The sequence below is a fragment of the Vombatus ursinus genome, unplaced genomic scaffold, assembly GCF_900497805.2.
Source record: "Vombatus ursinus unplaced genomic scaffold, bare-nosed wombat genome assembly UNPS02014859.1, whole genome shotgun sequence".
Taxonomy (NCBI): Eukaryota; Metazoa; Chordata; class Mammalia; order Diprotodontia; family Vombatidae; genus Vombatus; species Vombatus ursinus.
The window spans coordinates 1,687,208-1,702,826 of NW_020954637.1; the positions used below are offsets into that span (position 1 = coordinate 1,687,208).

The window sequence follows — 15,619 nt, forward strand, 5'->3', positions numbered from 1 at the left end:
AGAGCTGGGAGGGCCCTTAGAACTCAGAATGTCAGAGCTGGGAGGGCTCTTAGAACACAATGTCAGAGCTGGGAGGACCTTAGAACATAGAATGTCAGAGCTGGGAGGGCACTTAGAACTCAGAATGTCAGAGCTGGGAGGGCACTTAGAACTCAGAATGTCAGAGCTGGGAGGGACCTTAGAACATAGAATGTCAGAGCTGGGAGGGACCTTAGAACATAGAATGTCAGAGCTGGGAGGGCCCTTAGAACACAGAATGTCAGAGCTGGGAGGGACCTTAGAACATAGAATGTCAGAGCTGGGAGGGCCCTTAGAACTCAGAATGTCAGAGCTGGGAGGGACCTTAGAACATAGAATGTCAGAGCTGGGAGGGACCCTAAAAATATATAACAGAGTTTGAAGGACTTTTAAAATGAATTAGTACTGGAGAGTCTCCTGTGTTCTAGGACATCAAATGTCAGAACGAAGCTGGGAGGGACCTTAGAACATAATAAGTCCATAACTGTCCAGGAGGTCAGAGAGCACATAGTCCAACTCTCTTATTTTACAGTTGAGAAAATGGAGGTCTAGAGATGGGAAGGAACATGACCAAGGCCAAGTCTCACTAGTGCCCATCTCAGCTGAAACACAGACTTCGGAGCCCTTGGGAAGGAGGCCCTCGTACCAGCGGTGGTGGTTCTGAAGATAAGCTTTTCCTAGGTCATGGTCTTATGGAGGAGCAGCCTTTATGCCTTCTGAGGTGTGGGAGCTGCACTGGTCTTGAAAACCCATCCCTGGGAACGTGGAGTCAGTGAGGGAGGCCCACCAGGAGTGGCAGGTCAAGGGATTGGGCTACAGGAGGCAGATTTGTGAGAAGCAACCAAGAAGGAACCCTTTCTTACCAGCATCTGCAACATTCATGAGGCAGGTGAGTTCCTGAGGTGGGGCCCACTTTGTCCAGAGAGTGTAAACCGCTGGGAATATCACCTCCTGTCACAGAGGGCAAAGCAACCTGGTTATTCCCACTGTAAAGGTGACAATTCACTTCTGCATTTTCTGCACTTGGAAGGTGGGAAGGCCTGGGGGAGGAAAGCGACAAGGACGGGGATGGGCCCTGTGGTGTCGTGGTTATACAGGATTCCTGGGTGAGGAAACTACATTTCCTGATGGCAGGTTTGTGCTTTGTCTGCAACTTATCCTCTCAGAGAAATCCAAAGAAGGAAAAACATCTTCCCCCCACTGTCATGCTATGTTTTATTTCTCAAAGCTTGTTTAAAAGAGTGAAGTTCAAGTTAGAAAGAAGCTAACAAACAGAGAATGTCAGAGCTAGAAGAGACCTTAGAACTGACAATGTTCAATTATAATATGTTAGAGCTGAAAGGGACCTTAGAACGTAGAACATTAAGACCCAAAGAAACCTTAGAGAGAGTCTAGTCGAACCCCTTCATTGTACAAATGAGGAAACTGAATCTCAAAGGGGGAAAGGCCCTGCCTAAAGGGACTAAAATCTCGGTCTCCCAGCCCTCAGTCCAGAGCTCCCCCCACCACACAATGTACATTTCCATCTTTGACCATCCCTACTTGGTCTCCTCCACTTCCAATCATGGAGGAAGAGAGAAAAAGAGAAGTATGGTCTTGGAATTGGGGTCCCAGTACAAGTACCCAAGCACCCTATCAGATGGAGAACAAGGGAGGCAGGTAAATAAAATGAAAAAAACCCAACATCAAGAATCTATTTGACTCCCAATAAGAGCAATAAGAAGAGACAAGGCTTCTTCCATGTTCAATATTCTATTTAATCCTTTAGACCCCTGTGGAGTAGTAAGAATAATATTATTAAATGACATAGTACGTGAACGACTGGACTGGGAATCAGAAAGACCTGAGTTCAAGTCCTGCCTCAGACACTTACAAGTCATGTGACCCTGCATGAATCATTTAACCTCTATCTGCCTCAGTTTCTTCATTTGTAAAATGATAATAATCATATCACCTATGTCCCAGAGTTGTTGTAAGGATTGAATGAGATACCACATATAAAGTGCGTTGCAAACCTTAAAGCATATATAAGTGCGAGTTATTATTACTACTGCTACTACTACTATTATTACAGTAGTTCTATTACCTTGGGTAAGTCATTTAGCCACTGTGTGCCTTAATTTCCTCACCTGTAAAAGAAGGATAATAATGGCATCTACTTCTCTTGGTTATTGTGAGGATCAATGAAATAATATATGTATTGTGCCATATAATATATATCATAAGGTTTTGAAGCATTCAAAATAATACTGTAAACATATTAGTTGTTGTTGTTTTTAATACTCAATTCTCTCTTAATGGTTACAAAGCACTTTTTTTTTTTTGGTGAGGCAATCGGGGTTAAGTGACTTGCCCAGAGTCGCACAACTATTAAGTGTTATGTGTCTGAGGCTGGATTTGAACTCAGATCCTCCTGACTCCAGGGTCGGTGCTCTATCTATTGTGCCACCTAGCTGCCCCCAAAGCACTTTTAAGCACATTTTCACATTTCATCCTATTAACATTCCAGGGAGAAATGCTGGAAAGGAATTATCCGCCACGTTTATCATTATCATTACCACTGGTATCATTACTGTGTCACATCTGCTCCAGATTCCTTCTGGAATATAGAATTTATTTTGATCACATCATATCCTCTTCTCCCTTCCCATCTCCATAATCTTAAGCACTGCCTTTCTTCAATTTCCCGACAAATTTCCTGCAGGTTTCTTCTTATGACTGTATTATCATACATAGCTAGCTTATCTAACTAGCATCATAATATAATATCAGTACTAGAATGTCAATTCTAGCCAATGTCTAGTCCAAACCCTTCACTTGGCAGATGGGGAAACTGAGGCCCAGAGATGTAATGATAATAAGCCCACATGAAGATGGTTCAGTGGGAGACCCAGCTAAAGCAGACAGTAATGAGAAGCCAAATAGAGGTAAGCGGAAGGAAGGCAGCCAATAGACGTGAAATGGATGTGCTTGGCCAGTGTTTCTAGGGTGGCCTGTCTGGTAGATAGTAGATCTACCACTTCAGCACTCCTTGCTCCCATGTGTGGATGGACAAAGTAGAAATGGTGCTGTGGGACACTGAAGTTGCAAAGAGCCATGAATAGGACGTGCTCATATACTGAATAAGTCCAAGCAGGAGACAGTGAAAACAACAACAGAAGATATCTATGAGCAAATATGACCTACTGTTATTGCTATGGAATACTGGAAAAAAGCAATGGTTCTAGAATTGGAAGACCTGGAAGAATTGGAAGAATTCAAATCCCACCCCTGGTACTATTTGTATGATCTTGGAGAAGTCACTTAACTTCCCTAGGCCTCAATTTCCTCATTTGAAAAACGAGGAAGTTGGCCCAGCTGGCCTCCAAGATGCCTTTCAGCATGAGAGCTTTGTTGCTAAGCTCCTACTACTAACAGTTAACATTCGTATTGGGCTTTAAGGTAACAAAACACTTTCCTCATAAAAACTCTTTGAAACTAGATGACTTAGTGGATAGAAAACTGTACTTCAAGTCAGGAAGATCCAAATTCTAACCCCACCTCAGACACTTACGAGCTGTGCAACCCTGGGCAAGTCACTTAACCTCCCTCAACCTTGGTTTCCCCATCTGTACAATGAGGATAATCATGGTATCTACTTCACAGGGTTGTTGTGAGAATAAAATGAGATGACATTTATAAAGCTCTTTGTAGATTTTAATGCATGTAGAAATGCTAGCTATTTTGACATTTTACACATGAAGAAATTGGATTCCTGAGTGGAAAAATCCAAGGTCACACAGGCAATAGGTTGAAGAGACAGGATTTGAGACGAAGTCATTCTCTTGACTTCCAGCCCTGGATTCTTTCTACGTATGATGAAACCAACGTGGTACTTACCTGAGAGAGGCCTCTAAAAGCCTGGACGAGGGCAAGATAAATCACACCAAGCTCGGCAGCTGAGGGTAGGAGAAGGCCGAGGACAGAGGAGAGGAGCAGCCCAATGCCCAGCACAGGCTTCCAGCCCACAATGCCCGTGAGGTAGCCCCCAGGGACCTGGGTGACCAGGTAGCCATAGGAAAACGAACTCAAGAGGAGGCCACAAGTTTCAGGGGTCCAGTCATAGACAGGGGCCTGGAAGAGTGGGAGACCTGTCAAATGACTAGGGGAGCAGAGGAGATGCACGATATAATATAATATGACATGATGTGATAATACTATATAATAATAGTACATAATAATAAATGTACAATACAGCATACTAGTATTACATAATCAATTCATAAGATAGTATCATAATAATATAGTACAATAAGTGTATAATACAGTATAATATTGTATAAGGGGCAGCTAGGTGGCACCATAGTGGATAGAGCACTGGGCTTGGAATCAGGAAGACTCATCTTCATGAGTTCAAATCCGGCCTCAGACACTTACTAGCTGTGTGACCCTGGGCAAGTCACTTCACCCTGATTGCCTCAGTTTCCTCATCTGTCAAATGAGCTGGAGAAGGAAATGGCAAATCGTTCCAGTATCTTTGCCAAGAAAACCCCACAATGGGGTCATGGAGAGTCAGACATGACTGAAACAACTGAACAACATAAATATTGCATAAGTAATATATAATATAGTCTAATAATATAGTATCATCAATGTATAACATAAATATAATAGATGTATAAGGCAGCATGGCATATAATCATGCATAATATAGTAAAATCAATCAACATAATATAATCAATAAATATTAAGTGCCTACTATAGCATAATATAGTATAATAAGTTGTGTAATCAATGTATAATAGAATAGAACAGAGATAATGATACTTGGCATTTCTATGACAATTTGTGGTTTACCAAAACTATGTCTGTTTTTATATTATTATTATTAATAATAATAACCATAGCTGGCATTTATATAGTACTTTTAGGTTTTCAAAGTACTTTGTGTTATCTCACTTGGTTCTCATAACAACATAACAATAATAGGCAAGCACTATTATTATCCCTATTTCACAGCTGAGGAAACTGGGGCTCAGAGGGGTTAAGCAGTTTGCTCAGGGAGTTAATAAGTTAATAAGTCACAGTTAACAACTGTCTGCAGTAGAATTCAAACCCAAATCTTGCTGATTCCAGGTCCAAAATTCAACCTATTATATTGATTCTTGAGTAATATTTTATTTTTTTCCAATTACATGTAAAAACTATTTTTAATGTTCATTTAAAATAATTTTTTTAGTTTCAAAATCTCTCCCTTTCTCTCTCTTCCCTCCCCCCAAGACAACAAACAATTTGATACAGCTTATACATGTGCAATCATGCAAAACCCCTTTTCACATTTGCTATATTGATTCTTATAATGATCAAACCTAAGTATTATTGTCCCCTTTTTACAAGTTAGGAACCTGAGGCCCAGAGGATTCAGAGCCACAAGGGAATTGGGAAATCATCTACTTTGACTCCTCATTTATAGAGGAGGAAACTGAGAAAGAGGATCAAGGAGTCCGCAGGTTGGTGGATTTGGAGTCCAGAAAACCTGCGTTTAAATGACACTTCTGACTCTTACTAGTTGTGTGACTCTGGGTAAGTCACTCAACCTCTTTGAGACTCAGTTTCCTCATCTGTTAGATGAGGGAGTTCGACTCACTGGCTTCTATGGTCCCTTCCAGCTCTACATCTTCACATCACTTTATGTCCATTTATGGTCCCGTGAGACTCAAAGAACTTCACTGAGTAGCCCAGGGACACAGAGATCAAAGGTGGTCAAGTCAGCATTTGAACACAAGCTCCGGGATCACAGGAACATTTCAGGGTCAGCAGCTATCTAAGCTGATGTAAGACTGGAGCTGGAAGAAAGCTTAGAGACCCCATTGTCCAGTCCCTTCTTTTTCTACTCTGCTCTGCCGTCCTTAACTCCCAATCCATGCCACCAACCCCTAGCCAGTCCCCACCACCCTTGGTCCAAGGCCATACAATTAATGTCAAAGACAGCCCTCCAGCCCAAACCATGTGACTTCAGGTCCAAGGCCCATGCCACACTGGGCTGATTCTACACCACCACCAAACCCTGGGTGCTTCTTAAGGGTCCGAGGACCGGTTGGGAAGGTCTGGACTGAGCTGCCTTTGGTGATCTGCCTTAGAAACCCTCTCTCTGACGTGAAATCCTTTGAGCCCAGTGGGATGGTGTGAGGAAATCAGAACTCAGGCTGAGCTCAAAAAAAAAAAACACTTCAGGTGAGGAATTCCCATCTGCAGCCTGCAACCTCTAGCAATTCAACCCAACCCAACAAATATTCATTTAGCACCTGCAATGTGGAAAGGAATGTGCTGGGCATTAGGGTTCCGAAGAAGAAAAATGACACGGTCCCTGCCCTTGGTAAGCTTTTATGCCATGAATACTGAGGTGTGCTGGAGTCAGCTCAAACAGTTTCATGAAAGCCAAATGTTCAATTTCCAGTGAAACCTTGGAAATCAGCAGATATTATATATCAAAGCTTAATTGTTTTGTTGACTGTCTACATTTAAGAAACTGATGGTTGTTTAGTCATTTTTTTAGTCTTGTCTGATTTGTTGTGACCCCACTTGGGGTTTTCTTGGCAAAGATACTAGAGTGATTTGCCATTTTCTTCTCCAGCTCATTTTACAGATGAGGGAGCTGAGACAAACAGGGTTAAATGACTTGCCCAGGGTCACACAGCTAGTAAGTGTCTGAGGCCATAATTGAACTCACGAAGATGAGTCTTCCTGACTCCAGGTTGTTGCTGTTCGGTTGTATCTGATTCTATGTGACCCCATAGTCATTCATAAGGTTTTCTTAGCAAAGATACTAGAGTGGCTAGTCATCTTCTTCTCTAGTGCATCCCCATTTTACAGATGAGGAACTGAGGCAAATAGAGGTTAATTTTGACTTGCCTAGAGTTACATTGCTAATAAGTGTCAGAGGCCAAATTTGAACTCAGGAAGTTCCCCATAAATGGAAGTGTTCCAGGAAAGCCTTAATGGCCATTTGTTGGAGATGTTCTGGAGGGGGTTATTACTCAGGTAGGGGTTAGGCTAGGTCCTCTCTGAGGTCCCTTCCCTCTCTGAAATTCTAGGATTCCAGAAGTGTTCACAGTATAACCTACATGCAGGAATCCTAGCACAATTTCACTGATAGCGAAGGAAAGGCCCCGCCTTCCCAGAGCTCTTCTCTCCAACATCTGTATGCTAGGAGGGAAATTGAGTACACAGACATAGTGCTGTACTGTGAATGACTTAGCTCTTCTCAGCAATACAATGATCCAAGACAATTCCAAAGGACTTACAGTGTAAAATGCTATCCACTTCCAGAGAAAGAAATGATGGAGTCTAAATGCAGATGGAAGCATACTTTTTTTTTTAAACTTTCTCTATTTTTTTTGTCTGTTTTCTTTTGCAACATGACTAATATGTAAATATGTTTTGCATGAATGCACATGTATAATTTATAGCAAATTGCTTGCCTTCTTAAAGAGGGAGGAGGGGAAGGAAGGAAAGAGAAAATTTGGAACTCAAAATTTTAAAAATACAAATGTTAAAAATTGTTTCTACAGGTAATGGGGAAAATAAAATAATTTTTAAAAAATAAAAGCTAAAAACAGCACTAAAAGTTTTGGGGGAAAAACATAACGTTGTGGGGCCATCCCAGGCCTCTCTCTTCTCCCCAACCAAAGCAGTTTACTACCTTGACTTCTCTGGGCTGGGATGTGTTGAGGGGAGCCGGAGTTTGCCCAGGACACACATCTGCAGAGACATTGAAGGACTTCTGCTGGCCTGTGCTGTTCACCATGGCAACGATGGCAATGCTGAGGTCCACTCGCTGGGAGTAAGTGACGAACAAGGAGATGTGCAAGATGAGAGCCAGGCCCCAGCGGACAGAGCAGAGGCCTGGCCCTGGAGGACAAAACCACGAAAGGGGTCAGGGCAGCTAGACAGCCCAGATACCCAGGTGCCCTTTCTCCTCTTCACAGCCTGGACCCTTCCCTCCTTTTAGTCTTCTTACATGTGGCTCTCCTCCATGCACGCTACAATCCAGGTGCCCTACCTCGTCTATTTACAATTCCTGGAACATGACTCACCATTTCCTATCTATGTGCCTTTGCACTGGCTATGTCCTATGCCTAGAGTGCATGCATCCCATGATTCACCTTGGCCTCCTGGTTTCCCTTGATTCCTAGAAGACTCAACTCAAATTGCACCTTTTACGGGAAGCCTGTTGTCTCCCCCAAGCTTAGTGCCTTCTCTCAGATTCCTTCCCATTTACTCTCTGTAAATATTTATTTACTTCTTGTTGTCCAGTTATGTCTGACTCCATGTGACCCCACAGACTTCATCCATAGGGTTTTCTCGGCAAAGATACTGAAGTGCCTTGCCATTGCCTTCTCTAGCGTGTCCCCATTTTACAGATTAGGAACTGAGGCAAATAGAGGTTAAGTGACTTGCCTAGAGTCATACAGCTAGTAAATGTCAGAGGCCAGATTTGAACACAGATCTTCCTTATTCCAGACCCTGTGCTCTATCCACTGCACCACAAGCTGCCCTTTTCACTTTGTAAATATTTTATGTGTATGTGTGTATGCATGTATGTGTGTATGTGTACATGTATGCATGTATACATGCACGTGCATGTGTATACATGTGTATTTGTGTGTGTATATGTGTGTGTGCATGTGTGTATATATGTGTATGTATGTGTGTGTGTATATATATGTGTGTGTGTGTATATGTATTACATATATTTATATATATAAATACATGTCATCTCTGTCATTAGCATATGAGTTCCTTGAAGGCAGGGAGTGTTTTTGCCATAATTCTTAGCACAGTAACTAGCACAGAGTAAACACTTGATAAATGTTTGTTGACTGACAAATATGGGGACCTAGCCAAAGCTCTGAAAATTACCCCCCAGGAGAGAAGCAAGTGAGTATAGCTTTTTGGTCCAGATCTGTGATCTCATCTGTATATAGAATTACCAGTATGGAAAAACCTTCCAGTAATGCACATTATAACTCACCTATAGTTACAGGGCAGCAAGAGGGGTGCCATAGTGCATAGAGAGCTGGGCCTGGAGTTAGGAAGACTCATTTTCCTGAGTTCAAATCCAGCCTCAGACATTTACTAGCTGGGTGATTCTGAGCAAGTCACTTAACCCTGCGTGCCTCAGTTTCCTCATCTGTAAAATGAGCTGGAGAAGGAAATGGCAAACCACTGCAGTATCTTTGCAAAGAAAACCCCAAAAGGGGTCATGGGGAGTCAGACATGCCTGAAAAATGACTAAACAACATGAATTATTGTCTTAGAGACTTGCCTATGAATATTTATTACTACCACTGGTAGTAGGAATTATATTTAAATTATTTTGCAGTAAATGTGAACTACTGCTTAAAAATAAATTATTAACAATTATCACATAGCCATCAAAATATTAGAGAAGTCTTGATAATTAGATAACAGCCCACATGTACATAGCCCCTCATGATTATAGTTCACTGGGTTCGAAGTGCTTGAAATACATTATATCTTTTCTTATATCATTATATTTTGTAAGTTTCAGCCTCAAAAGCCCTGTGAAGGAGGTAGGGCTGGGATCATTCGTTATGTATATTTTACAGAGGAGGAAACTGAGTTCCATAAAGGAAAAACATCTAGACCACGGTCTCACAGCTAGTAAGCCCCAGGGACAGGGCTGGAACACAAGGCTCATGACTCAATCCAGCACTTGTAACCTCCTACCTCCTTTATCCTTCCAGATCTCTCCCCCTGCTCTCAGCCCTCTCCCTTTGGCCTGGACCTCATCCTGGTTTCCAGTGTCTCCCTTCCATATCCAACTTAGCTCTGTGCGGCTTTAAAATGTAACAGGAGCATAGGATGGTCTTTGATCTGCTAACAGGCAACAGTGTCTGATGACAATATTCTGTATTCATACTGTCCTTTATCCCTATTTCCCAGGTGTCTTTATTGGCAAGGGAAATGTAATGTTTCTCAGCTGGAAGGATGTGCTGAAGGATCATGGGAGGTGAAGCCCAGCAGGACTGAGAACACTCTGGAACTTTTAAGCCTTTCTGAGAGGATAGGGGAACATGCAGACTCGTGCCTTAGCCAAGACCTGGCTATTCATAAGGGAAGGGATCAGCTCCCCAGAATGAAACAAAATTTTGAGCAGTTAGAGCCTTGTCTGGCTCAAGGACTTGCTTAAGGAGTTACCTGCCTGGGCAGAATTTTCTGTCTCATTGGGACTGGGTGAATTTACACCCTTTCCACTTTCTCCTCTCTTTGGCCTTCATAAACTGGCATCATTTCTCCTTAAAATTTATTTATTAGCTGTCTCCGCTGTTACTTTCCCAGAATCTTCTTTTAGGAGCTGTCTACCTTGAGAATTCAGTTCAGTAGAACACATGCAGAAAACCCAGAGCATACAGAAGCTATAGACAGGCCATTAGTTTACATGGGTTGATAAAATAGTCATGATTGTAACAACAAACAAGACAGTATCTATTAATAAGCAGTGACCTGCAGTGAAACCTGTAACCCGTCTCTGGGCATTTTTTTTCCTATGTAAAAAGAAGGGGTTTCTAAGGCCCTTGAGATGAAACATTTTATGCTCTATGTTCCCTTCTTATCCTAACATTCTATGTCCTGGGGTTATGTAGTCTAAAGTCCTTCCTCAATCTAACATTCTATGTTTTTGTTTATTTTCTGATTAGGGGCTGTGATTTCACTGATAAAGGAATGACCAGTGAAGAAAGCAAACCTTTGACTTATAAACTCTAAAAGTGTTTCACTTGGTTTTTGTATTCCCAGTACCCAGTACAGTGCTTGGCACATGGTGGCCCCTAAAAGGGGCTTATTGATCAATTGATTGAGTAGAAGGCTTTGTGGGCAGTGAGCTGTGAAATGGCTTGCCCAGGGACACATAGCCAGTATGCCTCAGAGAGGGGATTTAAAACCAGGTTGTTTCCATTCCTCGGCCAACCATTCTATGTTCTAAGGTCCTGTCCAGCTATAGTACTCCACAAAATTAAGTCCCTTCTAGAACTGACAGTTGATGTTCCAAAGTCTCCTCTGGCTCTGGCATTCTTACACAGGTGCAATTAGCATGTTTCCTTCCAAAAGTCCAAAGGGCTTCACATTTTCCTTTGCTACAGATGCCTGGGAGGAGTGTTGGGGGGAGAGAGCAAGGACCTTAATGGTGGCTATGTGGAGCTAGGATGGTGGATGTGGAGTCAGGAAGACTCAGAAACTTGCTAGCTGTTGTCCCTGGACTAGTCATTTCATCTCCTTCTGATTCAGTTTCCTCATTAGTAAAAAATGAGGATACTGATAGTACTTACTTCCCAGGGTTATCTCAAATGAGGTAATAGATACAAAAGTGCTTTGTAAACCTTGAAGTACTTACTATCTCAGTCTCAGCTGCCATTACTGTTATTATTATTATTATTAATTTACCTTTCCCTCTGGGGAACTGCTCATCCAAGAGAGGACAGGTACTTTCTTCATGAATCTCGGTGGCCAAACTGTCATCCTCCATGCTGAGCTCGACGCCTCTCCTTGCCCGCTTGGGCTCTTCGTCTTTCTGGGGACAGCCTGTCTTCTTGGCATCCACAAGACAGGGTTACAGCTGGGGCAAGGAAGAAGGTTTCTGTCCAAATCATGTGGTTGAGCCAGTGATAGTTTAAACACCCACACAGATACACACAGACAAAGATAGACAGACACACACACACACACACACACCAAAACCTAGCTGGAATAAATCATATTCCCACCCCTCTCCTCCAAGAAACCTTCCCATTCCCTGATGTTCAGTAGAGGTGCCGTGTAGACTCCATCATCCATGTTGCTGTAAGATTTTTCTCCAAAATGGCATGTCTTAACACCCTCCCCCCCCACACACCCCAAAGTGCTCCACAAAAAGACTACAATTGTTTATTGTTGGTTCTCAAGCCCCTCGAGGTCCCCTATTCCAAGAAGCATAAGGGACACTAGAGATTATCAAGTCCGATCCCCTTGTTTAAAAAAAAAATAAGGAAACTGAAGCTGAAAAAGGTGATGTGATTTGTTCAAGGTCACTGAGTTGGTTGATGTCTAAGACAGAATGTGAACTCAGGCTTTCCTGACTCCATCCTTGCTTAGCCCTCTAGTCTCCACTGTACCATCTGGCTTCCTCTAGACACAGAAAAATCCTCACAGTATGAATTACATGCAAGGTCTTTGTGATGAATGAATGAATGAATGAATGAATGAATGAATGAATACTGTTTATTAAGTTTGTAGTACGAGCCAAGCATTACCATTTTTATGTGAATGATCAGACTTCAAACATTATGTGTGAAAGAATATTGGAAGGCTAGACCACATGATTTTTCCAGCTCTAACATCTTCTGTTCTAAGTAAGATCTTTCCTAGCTCTGATATTCTATATATCAGGGGTCTATTTGAGTTGTAGCATTCTGTGTTCAATTTGGGCCGCTAGATGGCAAAGTGGATAGAATGCTGGGCTTGGGATTCAGAAAGATTTTAGTTCAAATCTGGCCTCAGACACTCACTTACTAGCTGTGTGATCCTGGGCAAGTCACTTAACCCTGTTTGCCTCAGTTTCTTCATCTGTAAAATGAGCTGGAGAAGGAAATGGCAAACCACCCCAGTATTTTTGCCAAGAAAACCCCAAATGGATCACAAAGAGCTGGACACAACTGAACAACTACAATAAATTTAATTTAGTTGAATTCAACAAGGATTTCTATTCTAACATTGTGTTCTATGGGTTCTGCCAGTTCTGACATTCTGTCCTAAGGTTCCTGCAACTTCTGACTTTTTATGTTCTAAAGTCCCTTCCAGCTTTGACATTCTGTGTTCTAAGGTTCCTCCCAGCTCTAACAGTCTATGTTCTAAGCTTCTCTCCCAGCTCCGACATTCCACAATCTCATCCCTTGAGCTCACTGAATGAGTTTGCCGTATGTGGCACTGCTTCCTTCCTCTTTCCTCTGCTCCCTCCCCCATTCCCTTATTTCCACTAGAAGTGGACTCCAACCCCCCTACCCCCACTTGGCCCCCATCGGCTCCTTCCCAGGCTCCCGGGTTGAGTTCTGGGCATGCCAGTAGAGCAGCCAGAGGCAGCCCCCCTCCCCCTTTTCCTCCTCTTCTCTCTCCTCCTCTGGCTCCATCAACATCTGGCCAAAGATTCCAGAATAAACAGTCCAGCCCTGGCTAGGGGCCAAGAGAAAAGTGACTGGGGACCTTTGTCCTCACCTGACTCTGGACTGGCAGGAGCTGGTCAGCAAGGGTCATGTGAACATAGAGTCACGTGATAGCCGATCAGGGTCTGTAACTGCTGCTGCCGAGTTGCTAGCCTGGCCTGCCTCCAGCAACCTTCTTCCTTTCCAAGCTTGGCCGCTTCAGGGGGAAAACTCAACACTAAGTTACTGGAGCCACGACTGGGGAATAATCAGCAGGCTTCAAGACTGCAAGGCTGGCCCTTTGAGGACAGACGTTGTGGGGGCCTGGGCTTGCATCAGAGAATGACCTTCTAATAGTGCCCTGGCCCAAATGCCTTCATGGGGTGTGGTGGAGAGCCTGGGCTCTCCAAGGCTCTGGCTGCCAAGCCAAAGCTGCGGCAGCCCTTACCAAGTCAGAGAAGCTCCAAGCATTGGTCCAGCCACTGACTGTGTCGATTTCAAGTTTCCACTGGTCCCATCTTCTATAGGAAGCCTCTCCTAGTCCCCATTGAAGCTGGTGCCAGCACTCTATTGATTATCTCCAATTTATCTTGTATATATCTCGGTTGTACATAGCTGTTTTCACTCTCCCCTCCTAGATTATGATCTCCTTGAGGGCAGGGACTGTCTTTTACCTTTTTTGTATCCCTAGTATTTAGCACAGTGCCTGACACATGCTTAATAATACTAGTTGATGAGTATCCATAGTGTGGGCCATTATTTGGGGGGCTTCATCAGCCTGATGAGCCACATTAGCCTTTTTGATGTTTCTTACATGTGAAACTCCAAGTCTTTGTACATTCTGTTCTTAAATGTGTTCCTACCTCACCTCAGCCTCTCAGACTCTCTAGTTCCCTTCAAACTTAACTCAAATGATATTTCCTACATGAGGCCCTTCCTCAATTGTTGGTGCCTTCTCCCCTCCAAAAATTACTTTATTTATTTTGTATACATTTCTCTATGAGTTGTTTTCCTCTATAGAATGTAAGCTTCTTGAGGGTAGGGACTATCTCATTTCAGTCTTTGTATCCCCAGTACCTCACAGAGTACCTGTTTAATAAATATGATTGATCTACGCTAGTGGGGGATGTCCCCCCTAACCTAGCCAAGATAAAATCCTTCCAGACCAAAACATTTCTAAGGGTACCTGCTTCTATCCTAAGGCATGAAGAAAGAGCTAGTGGGAAGGCTTAGACAAGGATAATCCCAGGGGTGGAAAGAAAGCCATAGCCTGGACCTTTTAAGTGTCTGCGAATGGGAGCAGCCAAGCTAGGAAGATACCCCAAGGCTAATGGGGTTTATAGTGTTCAAATCTGAGATTCCACAGAGGACCCTAAAGATCCAGTACTCTGAACCCCCAAGATCCTGACATGGCCCAATACCTACCAGCACCCTGAACAAAGGCATACCCTGGGAGGAGGAGGTCAGCACAGGAATGCAGGGGACCCAGGTCAAGACCAAGCAGGACCATCATCCCACCCAAAGGTACAGCTGAGGGTAAAGCCTGATCCTGGCACAAACACCACACCGAATTCAGGAAGTAAGGCTGGAGAGGTGAGTAAATAGAAGACACCAACCACTTTAAGGAATTATTACAAATCCAGAAACACTCCCAAATCCAAATAGCTCCACAACAACTACAAGCTGAGAATCAGAGGACAAAAGGGAATTGGATACAAGGACCACCGAAATACCTGGAAGAAATGAAGCAGGGAATCAAAAAAAAAAAAAAAAAGGAAATAAGAGCTGTAGAGGAAAGAATTAGAAGAATAGTTTATAACAGAGCGTGCTAACCCCAAGTAACTGATTCTCTGAAAAGCAAAACAGGACAAACAGCAAGTGAAGACTCCATGAGACAGCAAGAAATATTAGAACAAAATCAAAAGATTGAAAAGATAGAAGAAAATCCAAAATATCTGCTGTGAAAAGCAAGCATCTGAAAAACAAATCAAGGGGAGATCCCATAAGATTCATGGGATTTCCTCGACTTTGACAGGCCAGCTTTGGCCTTGTATTGATGGGATCTAGGGCTTCTCACTCCCCCTTCCCTTTATGTGTTATTTTCTTCATTATAATATAAGCTCACTGAGGTCAGGGACTGTCAAGCATGGTTTTACTTGTATCCCCAGGATCTAGAATGTTGCCTGGCACAAAGTAAGTGCTTAATAAATGAATTATCTAGCTATATATCTAAAATCACAACCAAAAAAAAAAATCCTGGATACTATAATTCAAGAAATCATACACATCCAGACCTACTGGACAAATCAGATCAAATATTTATTAAGCACCTACTATGTGCCAAACACCATACTAAGCATTGGTAATAAAAGAAAGAAAAAAAAACAATCCCTGACCACAAGGAGCTCCGTTCTAATAGGGGAGAC

At 42.8% G+C, this 15,619-nt stretch overlaps 1 protein-coding gene across 6 annotated transcripts in view; it reads right to left on the bottom strand.

Annotated features, from left to right (window-relative positions):
- The window catches only part of LOC114027419 (probable small intestine urate exporter), a 44,089-nt gene that overhangs the window by 7,880 nt on the left and 20,590 nt on the right, over positions 1-15,619 (bottom strand). For 4 of the 6 annotated variants that reach the window (XR_003567254.1, XM_027841465.1, XM_027841464.1 and 1 more), the window contains exons 1-4: positions 11,464-11,629; positions 7,700-7,908; positions 3,898-4,131; positions 882-969 (exon numbers count right to left, since the gene is read on the bottom strand). Coding sequence is in view for 5 of the 6 variants with exons in the window: in XM_027841465.1 (XP_027697266.1) it covers positions 882-969; positions 3,898-4,131; positions 7,700-7,908; positions 11,464-11,545 (613 nt within the window). In the remaining variant the exon portion in view is untranslated. Of the gene's footprint in view, positions 1-881; positions 970-3,897; positions 4,132-7,699; positions 7,909-11,463; positions 11,636-15,619 lie in introns of those variants that run through there. The other 2 variants (XM_027841466.1, XM_027841468.1) reach the window with 2 other exon arrangements.